This window comes from Giraffa tippelskirchi, chromosome 4, assembly GCF_054371585.1.
Source record: "Giraffa tippelskirchi isolate mGirTip1 chromosome 4, T2T-mGirTip1v1.2.pri, whole genome shotgun sequence".
Taxonomy (NCBI): Eukaryota; Metazoa; Chordata; class Mammalia; order Artiodactyla; family Giraffidae; genus Giraffa; species Giraffa tippelskirchi.
The window spans coordinates 151,490,848-151,515,820 of NC_137278.1; the positions used below are offsets into that span (position 1 = coordinate 151,490,848).

General features: G+C 37.2%; 1 protein-coding gene and 1 pseudogene across 1 annotated transcript in view; one reads left to right on the forward strand and one right to left on the reverse strand.

The window, feature by feature from the left end:
- TAFA2 (TAFA chemokine like family member 2) overlaps positions 1-24,973 on the forward strand; it is a 555,274-nt gene that overhangs the window by 512,549 nt on the left and 17,752 nt on the right. Inside the window, exon 4 of the mRNA XM_081588950.1 lies at positions 99-223. Within this exon, the coding sequence (XP_081445076.1) occupies positions 99-223 (125 nt within the window). The remainder of the gene's footprint in view (positions 1-98; positions 224-24,973) is intronic.
- LOC145544571 (sentrin-specific protease 8-like) lies at positions 22,322-22,982 on the reverse strand (annotated as a pseudogene).

Genomic DNA, 24,973 nt, shown 5'->3' on the forward strand with positions numbered 1-24,973 from the left:
CCTTTGGACCAAAAACAAAAAAAAAGCATGCACACCCAGAGAATTAACAAGCCCAAATAGAAAATCTTGAATCGCTATTTTTTTTTTATCTCCTATAGCTTCCATAGTGGAACAGAAATGGTGGTGCCATATGCAACCATGTCTTGAGGGAGAGGAATGTAAAGTTCTTCCAGATCGGAAAGGATGGAGCTGTTCCTCTGGGAATAAAGTGAAAACAACTAGGGTAAGTGGACAGTCAGTCTGTGAAAGTAAAAGATCGCTGAATTCATAGAGCATGGAGCATGTGCAGTGACCTCTTTAAGTGGTTGTAGGATTGAGAGGGTACAGTTTCCCATAGGACATTTTTTCCTCATTTTCTCCCAAATTCATTTTTTCATAGCATATTTTTGTTTCACTCAGAATAACATCTGTAGGTTGCCAATAATTAAATGTTGTTTATTCCTTGATGAGATACTCGCATTAATGTGAACCGCCCTCCACACCTGCTGGAGGATGCATGTTAAATGCTGGGGAGTTTACCCTAATCTCTCATTCTTCTGATGGATAGTAATCTGGATAAATCCTGAAAAAAAAGAGAATTTATTTATGACTCAATAAACATTTCCTAGTTAATATTCTTTCATTTTTATGAAAGTAATTCTTGTGACCTCCCTAATTTCTGGATCAATAAATAGTTTTCTAATAGTTAAGTTTGTAATCATTGTAATGAGTTACCTAGTGGAGTTTTCAAATCTCAGGGTCAGTATAAAAGAAATGCTCTTTAGATGGTGATGTATTTCACCTTGCAATGGATTTCTGGGGAAAAGTGAAAAATACTTTTATTCTTTGATTTTCTAATTACCTCCAAAGGATATTCTAGACTGGCAGAATTTAAATTCTTTGTGGAATCAGCAGATGAAAGTTCTGTCTTATTTTGCTTTTTGCTCTGAAGGGAAAGCTGACTATTGCTTAGAATCGGATAATTGGGGACTAGAAGATAATAATGTTTTATAAAAAGTAACATAAAGTTAGAGACTAGTTAACTTAGGGTACTATTTAACAATTACAATTTCTTATTTTTTTTTTAATCTTGTCTGGACACATTCAATAGGATTAATTTAAAATCCCATGAGATATAACGTTGAGTAATATCTTTAGTGTATTTTCTGTGCATTCAGACATACACAGAAGTAACCAAGTTTATAATAAATAATAACTTTATATTTTGTCAAATGATTCATGACTCTAACTTGTCAGTTAAATGCTGACACTCCTTTCTAAAATCCATGGAGGGCATGATCAGTTAATTAGAATAATTGTATTATTCAGTTAGCACATGATATAATCCATATTGATTTGTTAAAATCATTCTAGCAATATAAAACTTCCTTATAAGCTACTGATAGCATGAAAATTCCCCCCCCAAATTATTAATCCTTAGTCTAAAATAACACTCATGGAAATGTGTGAAGATTTGATTATGAAACAACTTTTTTAAACTAGTGATTCATCTAAATTCTATGGTTTTCACTCCTTTTCATGGCTGAGTAATATTCCATTGTATATATGTACCACAGCTTCTTCTTTATCTGTTCCTCTATTTATAGCCATTTCAGTTGCTTCCATATCCTGATTATTGTAAATAGTGCTGCAGTGAATATGGGTGCACGTATCTGTTTGAATTATGGTTTTCTCTGGGTGTATGCCCAGGAGTAGGGTTGCTTAATCATATGGTAGCTCTAGTTTTAGTCTTTTAAGGAATTTCTGTGCTGTTCTCCATAGTGGCTGTATCTTTTACATTCCTACCAACAATGCAAGAGGATTCCCTTTTCTCCACATCTTCTCCAGCATTTATTGTTTGTAGATTTTTTTGATGATGGCTATTCTGACTGGTGTGATGTGATATCTCATTGTAGTTTTGATTTGCATTTCTCTAATAATTAGTGATTTTGAGCATATTTTCATGTGCTTGTTGGCCATCTGTATGTCTTCTTTGGAGAAATATCTGTTTAGGTCTCCAGTCCATTTTTGATTGGGTTGATTTTTTGATACTGAACTACGTGAGCTGTTTGTATACTTTGGAGATTAATCCTTTGTCAGATGTTTCATTTTCAAATATTTTTTCCCATTCTGAGGGTTGTCTTTTCGTTTTGGTTATGGTTTCTTTTTGCTGTGCAAAAGTTTTTAAGTTTAAATAGGCAGTGTCTTGAATGGACCTGGAGATTGCCATACAGAGTAAAGTAAGTCAGAAAGAGAAAAACAAATATTGTACATTAACACATACGTGGTGAGTTTTAAAAAATGGTATAGATTACCTTGTTTGCAAAGCAGAAATAGAGACACATATGTAGAGAACACATGGATACCAAGGAGGAATGGTGAGGGGTGGAGGTGGAATGAATTGGGAAGTTGAGATAGACATATATATAAATACTATGTATAAAACAGATAATTAATGAGAACCTACTGTATATATAGCACAGAGAACTCTATTCACGCTCTCTGGTGACCTAAATGGGAAAAGAAGTCCGAAAAAGAGGGGATGTATGCATATATGTGGCTGATTCACTTTGCTGTACAGTAGGAACTGACACAGCAGTGTAAAGCAACTATGCTCCAATAAAAAAGTTCTATGTTTTTATTAAATGAGTGGATAATGATGAAGCTAACATTTATTAGATACTTAAAATATATACCATATACTGAAAACGTGCTTCATGTGAATTAGCTCGTTTAATCCTCTTAATAGCCTGGTAAAGAAGGTAATATTATCTCCTTTTTACAGCTGAGTAAACCAAAGCTTTAAAATGTTAAGTGACTTCTCAAGGTCATATAGCTAATTAATGAGAAGTTAGGGTTCAAACTATACATTTTTTATTACAGAACCCAACCTCTGAACCCATAGTTTATACTAGATCATTTAACTTACATAAGTAACTGTGATTAAAATTTACTATAATTCTGTTCAAGCAGACCTTTAAAAATATTTTTAGCTTTTCAGATCATTGAAATGAAAAGGTCAGGACCATGTGATCTAAATTCTCACAATTAATTGTTTCAGAAGTGTTGCTTTACTCCCTGTTTGGCCATATTCTCAATAGTTCAAAGTTAAAATTGAGTCTCTGCTTCGCAAATTCTTCCTAGTGTAATTAAACAAGATGGATAAAAAGAATGAGAGCTTGTGAGTAGGGAAGACCACATCTAGATCCTTTGGTTTATTTTAGTTATAAGTTTATATGCCACTTAGAGTTGATTGCCCTTTTTATTTTTCCTTCATCTCTTTTGCGCTGGAGAACAGCTATAAAACCTCCTGGAAGACACTGTTGAAAGGTTTCATGAAACAGTGGGTGTTTGTATTAAATTATGTTTTAAAAATTCTTTCCAAGCCTGAGAGTCTTTGGTTCTCATTTAAAAAGGAAAAATCATTACATATAAGAGAAGATAAGAGGCTTGAGAGAAGGAGCTTCTTGAGTATACAATCTAAGTAAATTATTTTTATTTTTTGCTTCACAAGTAAAAAGATTGCTGGTGAAAATGAAGCTACTTAGATGTTTTCACCTAAAGGAGCATCATGGCATTTCAAATGGCTGGGCAAAATGATGTTAAATTATGAATGTGAGTTTGGCTTACACAACAACGTGGGTGAATTTCCCCAAAGCCCCAAAGAAGAAAATTTCCCAAGGTCATCATATTTGTATTGTTCTGCCATCTCTATTGAAATAGTCCAAACAGTACAGGAGATAAGAAAAATTCTTGAAACAGTTCTGGCACATTACTCTACCCATAGTGAAAGTGTTGGATAGAGACAGGGTCTGCCATACATAAATAGCAGCAATATTGTTGAGAAGAAATCTGATCACTATTCTAACTACTGGTATTACTATCCACTTGAATAAGGTAGCCATGTGGGGAGCCAACAAGCCCTTGAGGCCCTGATTTGGCAGGTCCTAGCCATGAATGGGAACGTCTAGAAGTTAAGCAAAAATAGGTTATAAAGTAACTGAAGAGCTGCTCTCAGCCAAAAGCCATTTGGGTTTCTTATGCAGAATATGTTGATCTTGTGGGATTACACTGCAAGCAAAATGGCTCAAGAAATGATTAAAATTTGCAATAACGTACACCCTCCCTCATAATTGCCCATATCCAATCTGGAGTGCTCTGGTAAATTTAATGTTAGAAGAAAAGCAGTCAGCCAAAAACATCAATGAGGCTTGCTTGGCCTCAGCAGAGATGCATGATACTTTCCAGAACTGACGACAGATCAGGGGCTGGGTGAATTCCTCATTTAAGACTGATTTGGAACTTACATTGTACTTCCCATAAATGCTAATTATATCCTCCTTCTGTCTTTGTACTAGATTCAAGAAGCTTATTGTTATAACCCATTTTCTATTTGTCCTAACAAGGGGAAAAAGCATAGCATAGACAGGCCTTGTTGGAGCATCAGTATTTTGTATACATGCTCTTCAAAACCTCAAACATTTAATCTGCAGAGAAAGGAGGATGCAACATTTGTTTCCCAAGCCCTACTTCTCACCTTAAAGGTAAAACTTAATGACTGCATACAACATCTGTAAGCATCTACTGTATTACTTTAAAGAACTCCTAAGTTAAAAATAAAAAAGTCATGAAAGGCTTTTGATTTCGAACTCACTTTCAAAGATAAATAATAAAGAACTTTTCAAAGAGTCATTAATAAAAGAATAGTCTTTCCACTGTGAAAAAGCACATAATTATATGCTAATTATATCATAGAAAAGTAGCAGAGGGGAAAGGTGCTATAGAACTTGTAAGTGTTGAGAAAAAAAAACTGTTTGATAACATTGTTGGAATCCTCAGAAAAAAATAGACTGTGGTTCATTGCTTTTCATGTTTGGATATTCTTTCTCTGTGGAATATCTCCTAAAAGAAGTCACGTTCTAATTTTAGGAATTACAGCCTTTCAGCATTGGTACAGATTCCAAACGTCAGTGGTCACACAGCTCTGAGGTCTGTTTCTTACCTAAGGAAAAGTGAACTTGACTTGATATTATACAAGAGTTTTATATTTTCATTAAAGATATTATCTTTATGAATCATGAATCCTCATATGCCTAACAAGACATTTTCTGAGTAATTTTTAACTAATTGGAATTCTTTCATCTTTACTCATTTACTTAAAATGCCTTAAACAGATAAGAACTCTAATTTTTTAATGTCCCTTCAAACATAATGGACTTTAAGGGCATAAAATATGATTTTACTTTGCTGTATAATTCAGTGAGAATCAACAAATATTAGAAATTTCCTGTACCTAAATATTCTATAGTAAAAATGCTTGTATTATAATCAAAGCAACAAAATCAAATCTGAAAATATTTACTTATCTCTTAAAGTATGCTGGGTACTCTGCTAAGTACATTGAAGGTATTATCTTATTTAATTTCCCCAACTACAGTAGTTACTAACTAGAGCACAAAGATATATATATAGCATGTTGCCTGCCCACCAGGAATATGCCCTTGAGTAGGGGAATAAGTAGTATACAACTGCATTATTCTTTTGCTATCCATATGCAGATCAATAACAATAAACGTTGGAATCTACTGAGAAACGTAAGTCAAGAATAACATTATTATAATATTAGGGATAGCATAAGCCTGTAGTGCAGCTTCCTCATCTGCAAAAAAATGAAGATATTAATCTAGATTCAATTTCAAGTTCTTCTAACCACCATTTATTCTTTGATTCCTCGTGCCAAGGACATTTCTAACTTCTTTTCCAGCTAAATTTATATGACACTAATAACTGGCTGATATCAGAAGATAAATAAGTATTAGGTTTTTCATCCTCTCTCTCTAAGGGATAAAAGAAATAGCATCTTAGGGTGCTTGGCTGATTAAAGCCTCAAGTCACCCCTTTCCAGATGCTGCCTGATTTTTACCAAGATTTGATGACTCTGAGTTGGTGGGTCTGAATTGTGTCCAGGGGAGCAACTCCAGATCCAAGGCAAGGCAAGAACACAACAAGAGAAGAAAGGTTCATTTTCTCACCTTAAGGTGGTGCAATTGTGTGAATTATTCAATCACAAGCTCCCTTCTTGACTTGTGAATTTAACATAGACTTAGGGTAGTATGGTCTTTTTTTGATCAGCCCTTTCCTCAGACACATTCCTCATTCTTTTGTCTTTATCTCACCTCTGACCAGGCCCTGAATTGCATCCTTGTCCGTGTCCATGACAGATCATGATGACTTTTAGGGCTGTAGTTTTCAATTATTTTGATGGGACCTAAGTAAGAAATACATCTTACATTATGATCCAGGACATAAACAACACCCACCCCAACACATACACACTCGTATACCCCACACTAAAATAAAAATTCTGATTTTTGTGTTTTATTTCCTTCTTCCCTTTCTTCCTGCTTCTTTCCTTCATTCTTACCTCTCATCAACCCCATAAACTGATTTTATAACCCAAAAATATGTTTCAACATGCAAGTTGAAAACCATGACCTTAGAAATGGTATTTGACTGCTTCTTGTGTTGGATGCATGGAAGTGATAGCCACTGCTGACTTGCAAAGATACAAGCTATTGAATAGACAGTTTTCAAGTCAATTCATGTTTTACATTTTAAATATTTTTAGTCAATATTTTGGGGTAAAAATTTCACAAGATCTTGTAAAATATAGATTTCATGGGAAAGAATGTGTATACTGTATCTGTTCTTCAATTTAGCAAGCATTTATTGTCTTTTATTCTCAGGTATTTATTCTAGGTTCTAGTGCATATTGGCTCAGATGGTAAAGAATCTGCCTGCAATTCAGGAGACTGGGGTTCAATTCCTGGGTCGGGAAGATCCCCTGGAGAAGGGAATGGCTACCCACTCCAGTATTGTTGCCTGGAAAATTCCATGGAGAGAGGATTCTGGCAGGCAACAATCCATGGGTTCACAAAGAATCAGACATGACTGAGCAACTGACACTGTCACTTTTCTTTTTTCATAGCACAGCACAGGGGAAAACAGACTGGATCCCTGGCCTCACAGGACCTAGATTCTTATAGGGTGTGTTGGTTTTTTATTGTTGCCTTAGCAAACTTAGTGATGTGAAACAATATCCGTTACTAATCTGTAGGTCCAACTTCCATGCCTGGCTATTTCTCTGCTCTGTGTTTTACAAGGTTCAAACCAATGGGTGCTTCATCCTTTCCCAATAGGGCTGTGTTTTTTTTCCTGGAGGCTCTAAGGGAATATCTGCTTCCAAGCCCATTCAGATCATTGGCAATTTGGTTCCTTGAGGTTTCTATCCCCCTGCAGCTGGCATCTGGAAGCCTCTCTCACCTCCATCAGAATGCCTGCTTTCTCTATCACATTGCCTCCTTCATCTTCAAACCAGCCAGGGTGTATTGAGCCTTTCTCACACTTTGAATCTCCCTGATGTCCCTATTCCTCCTCTGTCTGACTCTTTGGCTTTTAAAAACTCAAGTGATTACATTAGTCCCACCCAGATAGTCCAGGATGATCACCCTATTTTAAGGTTAGCTGATTAGCAACTTTAATTACCTAGCAAAGTCCCTTCACAGAAGTACTAAGATTAGTGTTTCTTTGAATACCTAGGGGACAGGAATCTTGGGGGTATATCTTTAGAATTCTTCCTATCAGACATGAAGAGACAAAAATAAAGATAAATGAGTAAAGTATATATTGGATGGTGGTAGATGCCATGGGAAAAAGTAAAGCAGGGAGGGAAAATGGAGAGTGCTGAGCCAAGGGAGTTTGCATACTGCAGTCTCAAAGGAGATGCAAGGACAAGCCACATGACTATCTAGAGGCCATGCCTTTCAGGTAAAGGGAAGAAAAAGCACAAAATACCTGTCATGGAAGCTCCCTTGGAAATATCATATTCAAGAGATAGCAATGATGTTAGTGTGCCTGAGGGGAGTGAGCAAGGGCAAGTGGTCACATTTTGATTAGAAAGGTAATATGAAGCACGTCAGTATTGACTTTACTTTTTGTCTTGAGCAAACAGAATGAGGAATTTGACATTAGGTGAGTTGGGGAGAACTGTGGGGAGAATAGGCTTTATGTTTTACATTAATATCCACTAAATCTAGGTTATTTAGTAGAAATTTAAATATGGCATAACTTCTTAAATTTGATATTTATTAAGAAGATTAGGTAATTTTTTTTTTATCACGGTAAGAAAAGTGGAGATATTGAGTGAAATTCATACTAGAGAAGATTTAAAATCTCAAATGACACAGACATTTGAAAAAAGCATTTAAGCAAGTCTGTAATTACTGCATTATTAAGTTTTAAAAAAAAATGTAGACAGAATGTTTTTTTCCTCAATTAGATTTGAGTCTAAGGGTAGGGGAATACCAACCTAGGTGTCCAAGAAGTACTGCTACTAAAAGTGACATTTTAAAACTAGTATTTTAAATTTAAGGGCTGCTTACTTCATACTAATTTAATAGAGCCAAGAGTGTCTCCTTTGTTATTTATTTAGAGAGTTATTGGAAATTATTGAAAAGATCTTTAACAAATAAATCAGCAGGAGATATATTCTTAAAAAAAAAAAAAAACTTGGCCTATATTTTTACAATTAAAATGAGAAATGGACAGCACATGAGTGTTTTGAAGTTCCTATAAGATTTAAATGCTTCTACAGTACTTGGGCCAGGTATTTTTTGTAGGTGGTACTCTGAATATTGTGCTTATAATCTTATAATTAATTGTGAATGTTTGTACATTGTAATGGGAATCTAGTTCAGGCATCATAAAATTTCATTAGCACTATGAGGTTTATATCTTTAAGCTACTGCCTAAACAGTATTCCTGTCTGTTATGTGAGGGCTAAAACTATGTCAGAGATTTATTTTTAATATTAGAAAGCTTGCTATTTGTTCAAAGTTAAGTATTCCTGGGGGACTTCCCTGGTGGCTCAGTGGTAAAGAATCCACTTGCAATGCAGGAAACCTGGGTTTGATCCCTGGGTCAGGAAGAATCCCTGGAGAAGGATTGGGCAACTCACTCCAGTATTCTTGCCTGGAGAATTCCATGAACAGAGGGGCCTGGTGGGCTACAGTCCATGGTGTCACAAAGAGTTGGATATGACTGAGCACAATCAAAGAAGAACAGTACCTCATAGGACTTGGGAGAAGAGAACAGGAAGTTCAAGCATCTCTAGTTAGTGGGGGTTCTATGCCTTTTTCTTTTCTGTGGTGTATAACAACCCCTGTATTAAAAATATAATCTTTCCTGAATACATTCTCCCATGGCTCTTTCCCACTACTCCCCGCACATTTTCTATGAAATTTAAATGCCTTAATCAATGATTTCAGATCCATTTTTATTTTCTTTGGAGAGTATGGTAAAATTTCCCTCAAGCTCAGAATTCCAAATGCTTTGTGCAGAGACAGCTATAGTCTAACTCTCTCTCGGATGAGAATGAATCCTATCTCCCCCCTGGCAGTGTACCTCTAAATAATGGCCAATTGGTTGTGAGCTGTACAAAAGCAGGGTTGAGCTTAACTCTATAATGGTTAGACCTCATCTGTGGTACCCATAAAATTCTGGACACCAACTTTCAGTGGGTGAGAAAAAAAGAAGTTAATATAAAGGATTTTGTAGATATTTCCCTCAAAGAATAGAAGCACTAGGAGTAATATATTTTAAATTTTTTGAAGATATAACATGCAAAAGAAAAACATTAGACTTGTTCTGTGTGACTACAAAGAATATAATTAGGGACAAGGATTAATATCTTGGTGACAGCTCAAGATGATGTTGAATGGGCTGCCATGAGAAATGGTAAATTCCTCATTTCTGGAAGTCATCAATTTGTGACTTAAAAGGATGAGCAGAAGTTCAGAGTTAACTAGTTCATTATACTACAACAAACACAAAACAGCTTATGCAAAGCCATGGACGCATAGATGATCATGTCTTACTCCTGGAATTAAAATCAGCTCATGGGGTAATTTCATATGTGTGATGGAATGCCTGAGAAGGGAATCATGATGGCCTTTTAACTGCCATGCAAAAAGAACTGGGTGTTATTCTCTAAGCAATGGTGAACCACTTAAGAACCTTAAATAGGAAAGGAGAAGGGTCTGATTCACACTTTACAAATATATTTGGCTACACTGGTGAATTGTAGGGAACTGAGAAAAGGATATCCCTTAGAAGAAATGGAGTAGCCATCACAGTCAACAAAAGAGTCCAAAATGCAGTACTTGGATGCAATCTCAAAAACGACAGAATGATCTCTGTTCTTGCCAAGGCAAACCATTCAATATCACGGTAATCCAAGTCTATACCCAGACCAGTAATGCTGAAGAAGCTGAAGTTAAATAGTTCTATGAAAACCTACAATACCTTTTAGAAGAAGCTGAAGTTAAATAGTTCTATGAAGACCTACAATACCTTTTAGAACTAACACCCAAAAAAGATGTCCTTTTCATTATAGGGGACTGGAATGCAAAAGTAGGAAGTCAAGAAACACCTGGAGTAACAGGCAAATTTGGCCTTGGAGTACAGAATGAAGTAGGGCAAAGCCTAATAGAGTTTTGCCAAGAGAATGCACTGGTCATAGCAAACACCATCTTTCAACAACACAAGAGAAGACTCTACAGATGGACAACACCAGATGGTCAACACCGAAATCAGATTGATTACATTCTTTGCAGCCAAAGATGGAGAACTCTATATAGTCAGCAAAAACAAGACCGGGAGCTGACTGTGGCTCAGATCATGAACGCCTTATTGCCAAATTCAGACATAAATTGAAGAAAGTAGGGAAAACCACTAGACCATTCATATGACCTAATTCAAACCCTTATGATTATACAATGGAAGTGAGAAATAGATTTAAGGGACTAGATCTGATAGACAGAGTGTCTGATGAACTATGGACAGAGGTTCATGACATTGTACAGGAGACAGGGATCAAGACCATCCGCAAGAAAAAGAAATGCAAAAAAGCAAAATGGCTGTCTGAGGAGGCCTTACAAATAGCTGTGAAAAAAAGAGAAGCGAAAAGCAAAGGAGAAAAGGAAAGATACACCCATTTGAATGCAGAGTTCCAAAGAATAGCAAGGAGAGATGAGGAAGCCTTCCTCAGCGATCAGTGCAAAGAAATCAAGGAAAACAATAGAATGGGAAAGACTAGAGATCTCTTCAAGAAAATTAGAGATACCAAGGGAACATTTCATGCAAAGATGGGCACAATAAAGAACAGAAATGGCATGAACCTAACAGAAGCAGAAGATATTAAAAAGAGGTGGCAAGAATACACAGAAGAACTATACAACAAAGATCTTCTCAACCCAGATAATCAAAATGGTGTGATCACTCACCTAGAGCCAGACATCCTGGAATGTGAAGTTAAGTGGGCCTTAGGAAGCATCACTACGAACAAAGCTAGTGGAGGTGATGGAATTCCAGTTGAGCTATTTCAAATCCTAAAAGATGATGCTGTGAAAGTGCTGCACTCGATATGCCAGCAAATTTGGAAAACTCAGCAGTGGCCACAGGACTGGAAAAGGTCAATTATTATTCCAGTCCCAAAGAAAGGCAATGCTAAAGAATGCTCAAACTACTGCACAACTGCACTCATTTCACATGCTAGTAAAGTAATGCTCAAAATTCTCCAAGCCAGGCTTCAGCAATATGTGACCCATGAACTTCCAGATGTTCAAACTGGTTTTAGAAAAGGCAGAGGAACCAGAGATCAAATTGCCAACATCCGCTGGATCATTGAAAAAGCAAGAGAGTTCCAGAAAAACATCTATTTCTGCTTACTGACTATGCCAAAGCCTTTGACTGTGTGGATCACAATAAACTGTGGAAAATTCTGAAAGAGATGGGAATACCAGACCACCTGACCTGCCTCTTGAGAAATCTGTATGCAGATCAGGAAGCAACAATTAGAACTGGACATGGAACAACAGACTGGTTCCAAATCGGGAAAGGAGTACGTCAAGGCTGTATATTGTCACCCTGCTTATTTAACTTATATGCAGAGTACGTCATGAGAAACGCTGGGCTGGATGAAGCACAAGCTGGAATCAAGATTGCCAGGAGAAATATCAATAACCTGAGATATGCAGATGATACCACCCTTATGGCAGAAAATGAAGAAGAGCTAAAGAGCCTCTTGATGAAAGTGAGAGAGGAGAGTGAAAAAGTTGGCTGAAAGCTCAACATTCAGAAAATTAAGATCATGGCATCCAGTCCCATCACTTCATGGCAAATAGATGGGGAAACTGTGGCTGACTTTATTTTTGGGGGCTCCAAAATCACTGCAGATGTTGATTGCAGCCATGAAATTAAAAGACGCTTGCTCCTTGGAAGGAAAGTTATGACCAACCTAGACAGCATATTAAAAAGCAGAGACATTACTTTGCCAACAAAGGTCCATCTAGTCAAGGCTATGGTTTTTCCAGGAGTCATGTATGGATGTGAGAGTTGGACAATAAAGAAAGCTAAGCACCGAAGAATTGATGCTTTTGAACTGTGATATTGGAGAAGACTCTTGAGAGTCCCTTGAACTGCAAGGAGATCCAACCAGTTAATCCTAAAAGAGATCAGTCCTGGGTGTTCATTGGAAGGACTGATGTTGAAGCTAAAACTCCAATACTTTGGCCACCTGATGAGAAGAGCTGACTCATTTGAAAAGACCCTGAAGTTGGGAAAGATTGAGGGCAGGAGGAGAAGAGGACAATGGAGGATGAGATGGTTGGATGGCATCACCTACCTAATGAACATGAGTTTGAGTAAACTCTGGGAGTTGGTGATGGACAGAGAGGCCTGGTGTGCTGTGATTCATGGGGTCACAAAGAGTCAGAATGACTGAGCGACTTAACTGAACTGAACTGAGATAAGGATAACAGTCTTGAACTAAGGAAAAAAAAAAAGTGATACACTGTGGGTGTCCTGGGGTAGGAAAGGAAAATCAACAAGGCTTGGTAACTAGTTGAATGTAAGAGGCTACTGAGAGAAAATTCTCTCACTATATTTCTGGCTTAACCTGTTTGGTAATATTAATTGATAAAGACACAATGAAGTATAGATATTGATTGGATAGTTTACTATATAGCCCTAGAAATCAAGATAGAAGTCTAAGAATAATCATCCCTCAAGTGAAAATGTTAGTCAGTTGTGTCCATCTGTTTGGAGACCCCATGGACTGCAGCCCAACAGGCTCCGCTGTCCATGGAATACTCAAGGCAAGAATACTGGAGTGGTTGGCCATTCCCTGCTTCATGGGATCTTCCCTACCCAGGGATCGAACCTGGGTCTCCCTCATTGCAGGCTGATTCTATATTGTCTGAGCCACCGGGGAAGTCCAATCATCCCTAGATTGTGTTGAAATAATTAACTAAGAAGCCTCTCCTAAAAGGAATATGTTGAAAGGGAAGAGCATCAATGACATTTTAGCCGGTAATGTAATAGGTACTTACTAAGGAATATGAAGTGTAGACAGAGATCTCGGAAAACCAAGAGACATAAGAATCCAAGAGAACACAGAATGAGAGAGTTCCAGAGAGACAAGGCCATCAGTTGATCCAACAAGGACATAGAACCTACAGACAGATTATATGGTCTTTAAGTTTCTTTCTGGATGTGATATTTGAAAGAAATACTGGAAGTTCATCATCTGTCAGCTGAATATTACTTACTATCATAATCTTAATACCAGACTCCTAGTTGGATGGTGTCATTGGTGACACATTGTAAACACTGCAGAATATGCATCTATTTAAAACAGAATGGAGTGTTAGAAACATTTTTAAAATAAGAGTATGACTCCCTTTAGCAGAACTAACTAACTCTATTAAAGGGAAGCCTACCCATTAGTTTGTTTATTCAGTCTGTAAAGATCAATTGTAGGTCTGTTATGTGGCACTGAGCCTGATATTGTGGTAGGCTTTGGGGATTCAAATTAAAAAAAAAAAAAAAAGATCATGAACCTTTGCTGTCCAAGAGTTCACGGTCAATTGGAGAGAAAGTCAATAAATCACTTTCATGTACAGAAGTGGTAGGACAGAGGTTTGTAGAGATGCCACTGGAGTGCATGGGTAGTTAAACATTGCTGGCCTATAACCTTCCTAAAACACATGGACAACAGGTTTTTAGACCATTCAAAGGCAAATTACTAGATAATTTGTCTCCTTAATAGATAGTGACTAAGAACAATGAAAATATTATGTTCTGTGATGTCAAGATTTGATTTCATTGTTTTCCACCTTTGCATCTGGTATTCTACTACTGTACAAAAATGAAAATCCATTAGGATGCTTTTTCGACTAGATTCTTTCCTCTTGATGAACTATTCATAGAGACAACACTGAGTACTTTCTGGATTACACTTTTAAATCACTTAAAATTTTTCTGCTAGTTTTAAAATATGAAAGAGGGGAAGGAGAAAGATTTGTATTTGGGACCATAGTAATAGCTCTAATTAAACTGAAAATAATTTAAAATTGCCACCTGAAAAGAAGAATATTGGAGCCTTATAACACTGTACATAGCTATTAATGCTTCAAGCTTATAGAAAAATTTAAAAATATTTACCATACTACTAACAGCAAAACCAGCCATTCAGTTGAAACGTCACCTAAGATATAAAACTCAAATTGCCAAATTAAAGCAAAGAAGCCAAAATCTTTATAGTTTATACTAAGTTACCGAATTCAATTTATATAATGCTTAATATTGAACTTATTATAGACAAGAATTATTTAGCTGCTGAATGTACCTTTTGCTACTGTGGTTCAGTATTATTGTGCTTTGCTCCTATTAAGTTGTGATGTTGGCTTCCTATGATTTATGATGGGATTAGCCTGAAGTCAATAAAGGGCTGTTCTGCGGAGCTTCTGTTTACTGTTGGCTATTTTACCTTTATCTTTTATTGCTTATTCTCTTCTGGTGGCAAATATATTTTACCTTTACCTTGCCTCTCCTATTCTCTTTCTAGCCCTATTAAAGGAATACTAGAAGTAAGAGACAGACAGACAGACCGACCGACAAAGTAATACCAGGCATTGTAAATTCATTTTCAAAGGATATTTGCAAATAATCTAATGCAATCTGTTTTGCAACTTTAAAACACCCTATTCTAGAAAGGACTGTTTGAGTAATCATGAAGAGAGTTGATTTGGTCAGCCTGTTTCTAGGATTCATAACTAAAGATAAAGATGCTTTTATTCTATCTTGAAATAAAATTGAACATTCTCAACAGACACGTTGGCTGACAGATAAATTTAAACAGGTATCATGATTAGAAATCTCAGCCTCCAACTTCAATTACAACATGTGATTGATTTATGAGATTACTGAAGGCAAATGTCTGCCAGACAGCCAACCATTGCTTGAGATTAAATTTCAGCAATGAAATCAACTTGTTGAGAGCACCCCTACATGTATAACATAGATGTGAACTATCTGCCTCCACATTATAATCTTGATGATTTCTTGTATGAGCTGGAAGGAAAGTCCCTTATGAATAAAGCTTGTGGTTAATGGTGACTTTTGACAAATTCACATTTCACCTATGTAATGGTCTAAGGAGACCCTAATTCAGTGAAGCTATATCTCATCTCTGTATATTATACCAAAGATATTGTAACATGAAAGAAAAGTGTTCGTTATCAACAGATTAAAAATATCTAGGGTAGAAGTTCAGTTGACCCTTGAACATCAGAGATTTGAACTGTATAGATCCACTCATATATCGATGTTTTTCAGTAAGTAATACTACATGATCCATGGTTGGTTGAATCTGTGGATATGGAATTGTGTATGTGCAGATTTTTGACTGTGCAGGGGTGGTACCCCTAAGCGCTTCAGTGTTCAGAGCTCTGCAAACCCATCATGAAGGTAGACTAATTCCTGCTCAAAAGGCAAATGACAGCTACAACTTTATAGGCTTTACAAGTAGAATGGTCACATTGAGAGCATTCCTTTCAAGTTCCACTAGCAAGAAGTTAAAGAAATATTGCAACTGCTGCTCAGTCACCACAAGATCTTGATTATTACAAGGCAGTAAAGTATAGGAACTGTGTGTTCAGAAAGTCAGAAAGTCAAGGGCAAGGTATTAGTTGGTATATGGTTAATCTTATATGTACACTTGTCTGGGCCATAGTGCCCAGATATTCAGTCAGACATTTTGGGGGATGTTTCTGTGGAGGTGTATGTGTTTCTGTATGTGTTTGAGGGAAGAGAAAAACAGATTTAATCAGCACCAGTAATTCCAAGGTCACCCCACCCTGACATGACAGCAGTCTTAAATGGTTTAAGCTACCTTTTGCATGAAGTCACAAGGTCTCAAAACTGTTTTACCTTATTTTCAATGGGGACAGCATGTTTATGGAATTACAAATGCCATGATACAAAACATTGGTACATTCTCATTTTTAGAAATTATTGGAAAACTGATTTCACAGTTTAAAGGAGGACATACTACAGTATCTAAAAGATCAGTTTTAGAGGTAATAACTTAATATGTACGTAATGCATCTGAATCTAGCTATAAGTAACTCATTTGAATTTACATTTCTTATCTCTGGAATATTCCATTCTGTAGTTTCCAAGACTAGGGACAGTTACTACAGGAATTCAAACCAGATAGTCATTCCTAAAGGCTTCTGTGAGGCTGTTTTTAGGAGAGATTTAAATTTAATTGGTGGACTTGAGTAAAGCAGATTACCCTTCATTGTGTGGGAGGGCCTAATGCCATCAGTTGAAATCTACATGGAACAAAAAACTGAACTCCTCTGTCTTATCAATCAAAATACCTTAGTGAAATGGAGATAAGTAATTTACCTGGTAAATAATTCAAAGTAATAGTATTTAAGCATGATCACTGTACTTGGGAGAGGACTGAATGAACACAGGGAAAACCTCGATATGAGAAGAAGATATAAAAAGTACCAAATAGAAGTCATGGGACTAAAGTTTATAATATGTGCTTAGTTGCTCAGTAGTGACCGACACTTTGTGACCCTTTGGACTGTAGCTTGCCAGGCTTCTCTGTCCATGGGATTTCCCAGGCAAAAATACTGGAGTGGGTGGCCATTTCCTTCTCCAGGGGATCTTCCCAACCCAGGGATCAAACCCATGTCTCCTGGGTCTTTATCCACTGAGCTATCAGGGAAGCCAAAATTTAGAATAACTGATCTGAAAGATATTTACACTACAGGGGTTCAAAGGCAGACTAGAGGAGGCAAAAAAAGACCAATGAACTTGGAAACAGAACAGTGGGCATACCCTATCAGAGCAGTAAAAAAGAATGAAAAAAATAGTCAAGATTAGCTTAAGGAACTTAAGGGACAATATCAAACAGACTAACACTGGCATTATGGGATCCCAGAAGGAGGAAAGAAAAAAAAAGAGAAAGTTGATTTGAAAAAATAATGGCTGAAAACTTCCCTAACGTGTAGAAGGAAACAGACATTCATGTTCAGGAAGCCCAGAGAGTTCTTAATGAGATGAAAACCAAAGAACACAATCTATATTTATACATCATGAGAAACGCTGGGTTGGATGAAGCACAAGCTGGAATCAAGGTTGCTGGGAGAAATATCAATAACCTCCGATATGCAGATGACACCACCCTTATGGCAGAAAGTGAAGAAGAACTGAAGAGCCTCTTGATGAAAGTGAAAGAGGAGAGTGAAAAAGTTGGCTTAAAGCTCAATATTCAGAAAACTAAGATCATGGCATCCAATCCCATCACTTCATGGCAAATAGATGGGGAAACAGTGGAAACACTGGCTGATTTTATTTTTCTGGGCTCCAAAATCACTGCAGATGGTGACTGCAGCCATGAAATTAAAAGATGCTTACTCCTTGGAAGAAAAGTTATGACCAACGTAGACAACATATTAAAAAGCAGAGACATTACTTTGCCAACAAAGGTCCATCTAATTAAGGCTATGGTTTTTCCAGTAGTCATGTATGGATGTGAGAGTTGGACTATAAAGAAAGCTGAGCACTGAAGAATTGATGCTTTTGAAGTGTGGTGTTGGAGAAGACTCTTGAGATTCTCTTGGACTGCAAGGAGATCCAACCAGTCCATCCTAAAGGAGATCAGCCCTGGCTGTTCATCAGAAGGACTGATGTTGAAGCTGAAACTTCAATACTTTGGCCACCTCATGCGAAGAGCTGACTCATTGGAAAAGACCCTAACGCTGGGAAGGATTGAGGGCAGGAGGAGAAGGGGACGACAGAGGATGAGATGGTTGGATGGCATCACCGACTCAATGGACATGAATTTGGGAGGACTCAGGGAGTTGGTGATGGACAGGGAGGCCTGGCGCTGCCTGTTGCTGCAGTCCATGGGGTCGCAAAGAGTCAGACATGACTGAGCAACTGAACTGAGCTGAACTGAAATGAAAATGTCAAAATTAAAGACAAGGAGAGAATCTTAAAAACAGCACGAAAAAAACAATCTTTTATGTAAAGAACCCCCTACAAGACTATCAGTAGTTTTCTCAGCAGAAATTTTGCAGGTCAGAAGGAGGTGGCATGAAATATTCAAAGTACTGAAAGGAAAAACTACCATCTAAGAATGCTCTACCTGGCAAAGTTGTCATTCAGAATTGAAGGAATGGATGAATTTTCCAGACAAGCAAGAACTAATCAGTTCATTATTAAAGTGGCTTCACAAAAAAATGTTAGTGACCCTTTTAAGTTAAAAAGGAAGGGCACTAATAAGCAACAATGAAACATATAAGAAGTATAAATCTCACTGGTAAAGGTTAATATATAGAGAAGGTAATGAATTACTTAGAAAGCTATTATGAAGAATGAAAGATAAAAATATTTTGTAAAAATAACTATAGCAATTTGTTAAGGGATACATAATATAGAAGGATGTAAAACATAACATCAAAAAAATAAAATGTGATATGGGGAACAAAACTGTACAGCTTTAGATTATTTGTACTTAAATTATTATCAACCTCAAATAGAGAGTTATAAATATACGTTGTTATATGTAAGCCTCATAGTAACCACAAAATAAAAACCTAAGAAAAATCTCTAACAACCTAACTTTACCCCTTAGGGACCTAGAAGAACAACAACCTAAACCCAAACATAGTAGAAGGAAGGAACTAACAAGGATGAGAGGAATAAATGAAAAAGAGACTAAAATATAACAGAAAAAAATAAATAAAATTAAGAGATGGTTCTTTGAAAGGACAAATAAAATTAACATTATACACACACACACACACACACATATATATGACACCTATATAAAAAGAAGTAATATCTTTCTATATGCCTAGAGGATGTTTTTCACGTGTGTAGTTTGGCACTCTATGTAAACATGGAGAATTTTTTTACCCTGTATATAGTTCCTATCAATAGATATAGCAAAACAAAATCAAATCTGAATCATTATTTACTAAGCACTAATTGAACATATATTCAATGCCAGTCATTGTATCAGGAACCAGATATCCAAAGACAAATATAACCACAATATTTCTGCTGAATGGAGAGGTCTCTTCTAATTACATATTTTCCTATCTACAGTAGAAGTTTTGACATATTTTCTGATCTCTTTAGGCTACTTATTCTTCTTATTATGACTATCAGATACAAGATTACTTTGGAAAGGGCAATCTTCTAATAAGATACATAAAGCAGATAAGTAGTTTGAAAAGTTGTAATCTTAAATCACCTATGTCTAAGGTATGTGATTTGGATAAGAAAAAAAACAACTGTTACAACACCAAAGAAAGTAATCTCATTCCTAAGTTATACCACATACAACAGAGCTATGAAGTAGAGTCATAAAACACTGTGGAGCTCTATGCCTAGCTGCTTAGCCTAACACATAAGGAAAGAAGCTTTGTTGTTTGGGAGGTGAGTAAATCGTCTATGTTTAATTTAGTAGGACTTTTACATTAAAAAAAAATCACTACTCGTTGAAAACTCTAGGAAGGATCCCAGAGTTCTATTAGCTTTGCCTTAACCACTCTCAGTGGATATATTGTCAGGAGTTTCTGTCTGTCTGTTTTTTCACAGTGGATCTCATTTGCTTCAGTGAGAAATGGTTGCTGTGTTCCATTGAGAATGTCTTCAAGGATGGTGTAATGATTAAGAAACCAACTGTCTAGAAGTTAAATTACTTGAGTTCACATCCGTGTTCTGCAACTGAGTAGTTGATGGCCTTGAGCAAATTGCTTTATATCTGTGGTCCTCAATTTGCACATCTGTGGGACTGGGACAACAATACACTTACCATATAGTCTCCTTATTTGGATTAAATGAGTTAATATTTGTAAAGCACTTAAAACAGCTCTTGGCCGAGTGCAAGGGCTATATGGACTTGTTAAGTGAAATATATGAATCAAGCAAGTTACTAACAGGCTCAAAAAGTAGACCAGTTTTCTCATAACTCAAACATAAACATTATTATTCCACAGGAGTCAGTCTTGTTAAATAAATACTGACACAGAGATTTCTCAAGACTTCTTTTACCACCTCCACGCACATTTAAACAAAGGTTTTAAAGAAAAAACACAAGTTCCTTGAGGATGGTCTATCTGTAGCCATTCCCTCCCCTTTGGATTAGCTACAAAAATTCATCCTAAATCATAGAGATGGAGTAAGTGGATTCCAGTGCCTTTAATAGTCACAGGCTCTGGGCCTTTCCAGCTACCTATTATATAGATAAGATAGATAAGCCTAGTGGGAACTTCTGTATTAATCAGTTGTAAAGGTATCTTTCCCAGGTTTGTGCTGCAGAAACTAAAACAGTTTCTCCTTTGGTGGCTTTTCAGCAACTTCTTTTGAGGGTTTCTTGAAGTTACAAAGTAAAGATGGCATTTTTTTTTCCTGCCAATTGCAGTTATTGACATTAACTTCACTGATACTTTTATATTCACTGATACAATTCAAGGAGGACTCACAGAAAGTATCCATTTATGGTTAAATCGTTAACTTGAAAGGGAGGGATGTTGTGTTGTGGTTTACATGCTGGGTATGGGGGAGGTTTCTTTTTTCTTTTTTTTTTCATTTAAATTTGTTGCAATTGTTTGCCTATAGCAATGTGAGATGAGATTAGTTGCTGTAGCAGTAAAGGACTGTTTTATTGACTGTGGAGCTTCCCTTGCCCATTCTGCTATTGCTAATACTACATTAATGCTCTTACTAAATCACAAAAACATCAAGTAGAAACTGATACTGGAAGTGTTTATAGATATTCAGCAATTAACAGTGACCAATAATTCCTATTTATGGAATAACAAATAAAACTTAAGTGATTTTTTAACCTCAGTATATTTCAAACAAAATGTTACACTTAAGTTTTTGATCTTAGGAAATAAACTGTGTTAGATCTTATGTACATAATATACCTTCTTTATAATTTATCCTCACTCTAGTATAACCTTTGAAAATGCACAGGAGATGAATAGCATTGAAAGGATAATCATATTATCAAAGAGCCAGAAATGCATTTACATTAATGCCTTATTATGTAATTAGAGTTCATATTTTATAACAGTGGAATAATGAGAATAATCTGGAGTAGCTAAACATGTTTTTGTTTTTGATTTTTCTTTTTAAGGAGCAGCATTTCTTTTTATTCTTGGTTCCACATTGCAAAAAAGTATGTTGTCTGCATTTTGAATTAAGTGAAAGAGCTGAGAAAGGTCACTTTTTCTCCTTTATATCTCAAAAATAAACCAACTTTTAGTAAGTTTCAGATGCAAAGCAAGAGGTCCACCACAGACATTTATTTCAACAAAGTTATTTAAGATTCCCCCTTTCTTAAAGTGCTCTAGGAATCAGACGGGTGACTATGGGCTAACACCATCTTTACCAAGTATTGGCAAAGGTTATAGCTGGGAAAGATTTTGCTTGTTGAATGGAAGAGGCATCACAGAACTGAGTGATAATACTTCGATCTTGAATTAGGTTAGGTCTTGATCTGCTTGTAGCCAGTTGATCTCTTGAAATATGTGGGCTGTGTGGTAAGTTTTGGTTGCTTTATGGTTTTCTTCTTGCTTCTAGATTTCACATATTCTCAATTTGTTTTAGAGATCAATCTATTTTCTTTGGCCTAAACCAATGTGTATAAGGGAGTCCAAAAGGGAATTAATCAGTTTTTGTGCATATTTTGAAGACATCTTTATAGAACATATTGCTCTGAAGTTAGGGTTAAAGTGACACTTTCCACTAGGATAATGTGGAGAACAACATTCTTTCAGGAGAAAGTAAGCATTCTAAGCATTCCTCTCCCAGGCATCTTCCCTCAGGCCCTGAGATTGCAGCCGTCCAATACATGGGGACAGACAGAAGGAAGAGACTTCAAAAGTAAAATATATTTCAACAGCTAATTTTTAGCAAGTCTGACAATGAGATTTTTCCATTCTTGTCTCTTTTTTTGTGATGTATGCAGGAGTGAGTAGCTGCAGTAGTAATTCTGGCTGTTGTCTAAAGAAGTTCTGACACAAGGCCTCAGTGTTACATTTCACATACATCCCACCTGGTTTGTTGAGCAGGGGCTTTCTCTTCCACAAAGGCCAGTTTGTTTCCTTTTCTGCCTAAGAAAGCCTCCAGTTTCTCTGCTACCTGCTTTGCATGGAATGAGTTGCTATTACCATAGAATCATAATGAAAAAGGCCATTTTTATCTTGCAGATAAACCAAAAAGCTCCAGCAGGTTCCCCCAGCTGTGTGGTTGGAACTATCATTGATGGCTAAAAATATAACTCCCTTACTGGGGAGGTCCAAGGGTTCAGGGAACACGGCAGTCTCTGCTGGGCTACCAGTGCACTTGATGAACTGAGTAACTTCGGGGCTGATGAAGCAGATGCGGTCAGAGCAGCCATGGAATTGACTGTCGGCCAAGTACTCAAAGGCAAACCCAGTAACATGGGCATTGAGCCAGCGTGGAAGAGCCAGTAGTGAGACGTCTGATTGCCGCAGTAGACTGTCCATGTAACTCAAGACTACTGGGTCCATCTTGTATTGACCAGAGCTGCTCAGAAATTCCAGAAGCTGTTTCAGGCCTCACCACTCCTACCAGCCTCCAAGCAGCTCTGTACTGGCTGGAAAAGCAGTGCTATAGTCTCAAATCCAGAGTTTTCTACCCCCAAATTGTGACATTCCTCTCTAGTCCTCTAAGGCAGAGGTTCCCACCTCTGCTGTAAAGTGAAGAAAAAAGTTTGGGCAGGGCCCCCTGAGGGTGATGAAATGGGGCCTAAACTTATGTTTTTGAAAATATTTATTTTCAAGTACTATGAATCGAAGTGTTTGTTAGTATTTATTGTATTCTCACTACAAGCATTATTGCATTTAACCTTCACCATAGTGGGATGAGATAGGGATTATCTCCTTGTATAGGGAAGAAAAAGCTAGTGGAGGTGATGGAATTCCAGTTGAGCTATTTCAAATCCTAAAAGATGATGCTGTGAAAGTGCTGCACTCAATATGCCAGCAAATTTGGAAAATACAGTAGTGGCCACTGGACTGGAAAATGTCAGTTTTCATTCCAAACCCAAAGAAACGCAATGCCAAAGAATGCTCAAACTGCCGCACAATTGCGCTCATCTCACTGCTAGTAAAGTAATGCTCAAAATTCTCCAAGCCAGGCTTCAACAATATGTGAACCATGAACTTCCAGACTTTCAAGCTGGTTTTAGAAAAGGCAAAGGAACCAGAGTTCAAATTGCCAGTATCCATTGGATCATTGAAAAAGCAAGAGAGTTCCAGAAAAACATCTATTTTTGCTTTATTGACTATGCCAAAGCCTTTGACTATGTGGATCACCACAAACTGTGGAAAATTCTTAAAGAGATGGGAATACCAGACAACCCGACCTGCCTCTTGAGAAATCTGTGTGCAGGTTAGGAAGCAACAGTTAGAACTGGACATGCAACAACAGACTGGTTCCAAATCAGGAAAGGAGTACGTCAAGGCTGTATATTGTCATCCTGATTATTTAACTTATATGCAGAGTACATCATGAGAAACGCTGGGCTAGATGAAGCACAAGCTGGAATCAAGGTTGCTGGGAGAAATATCAATCACCTAAGATATGCAGATGACACCACCCTTATGGTAGAAAGTGAAGAAGAACTAATGAGCCTCTTGATGAAAATGAAAGAAGAGAGTGAAAAAGTTGGCTTAAAGCTCAATATTCAGAAAACTAAAATCATGGCATCTGGTCCCATCACTTCATGGCAAATAGTTGGGGAAACAGTGGAAACAGTGGCTGACTTTATTTTTTTGGGCTCCAAAATCACTGCAGATGGTGATGGCAGCCATGAAATTAAAAGACACTTACTCCTTGGAAGAAAAGTTATAACCAACCCAGACAGGATGTTAAAAAGCAGAGACATTACGTTGCCAACAAAGGTCCATCTAGTCAAGGCAATGGTTTTCCCAGTAGTCATGTATGGATATGAGAGTTGGACTGTAAAGAAAGCTGAGCACCGAAGGATTGATGCTTTTGAACTGTGGTGTTGGAGAAGACTCTTGAGAGTCCCTTGGACTGCAAGGAGATCCAACCAGTCCATCCTGAAGCAGATCAGTCCTGGGAGTTCACTGGAAGGACTGTTGTTGAAGCTGAAACTCCAATCCTTTGGCCACCTGATGTGAAGAGCTGACTCATTTGAAAAGACCCTGATGCTGGGAAAGATTGAAGGTGGGAGGAGAAGGAGACAACACAGGATGAGATGGTTGGATGGCATCACCGACTTGATGGACATGAGTTTGAGTAAGCTCCCAGAGTTGGTGATGGACAGGGAGGCCTGGTGTTCTGTGGTCCATGGGGTTACAAAGAGTCAGACATGACTGAGCGACTGAACTGAACTGATAGGGAAGAAAACTGAGAGGTTTTTGATAGTGAAATAACAGGGCCGCACAGTTGACAGATCGCTACCTCAGGATAAGCCCCATGGCTGGTTGATGTTCTTAACCCCATGCTCTTAACCGTTGCTTATAATTACTGCCTGCCTAATTCTCTGAAAATCCTAAATTCA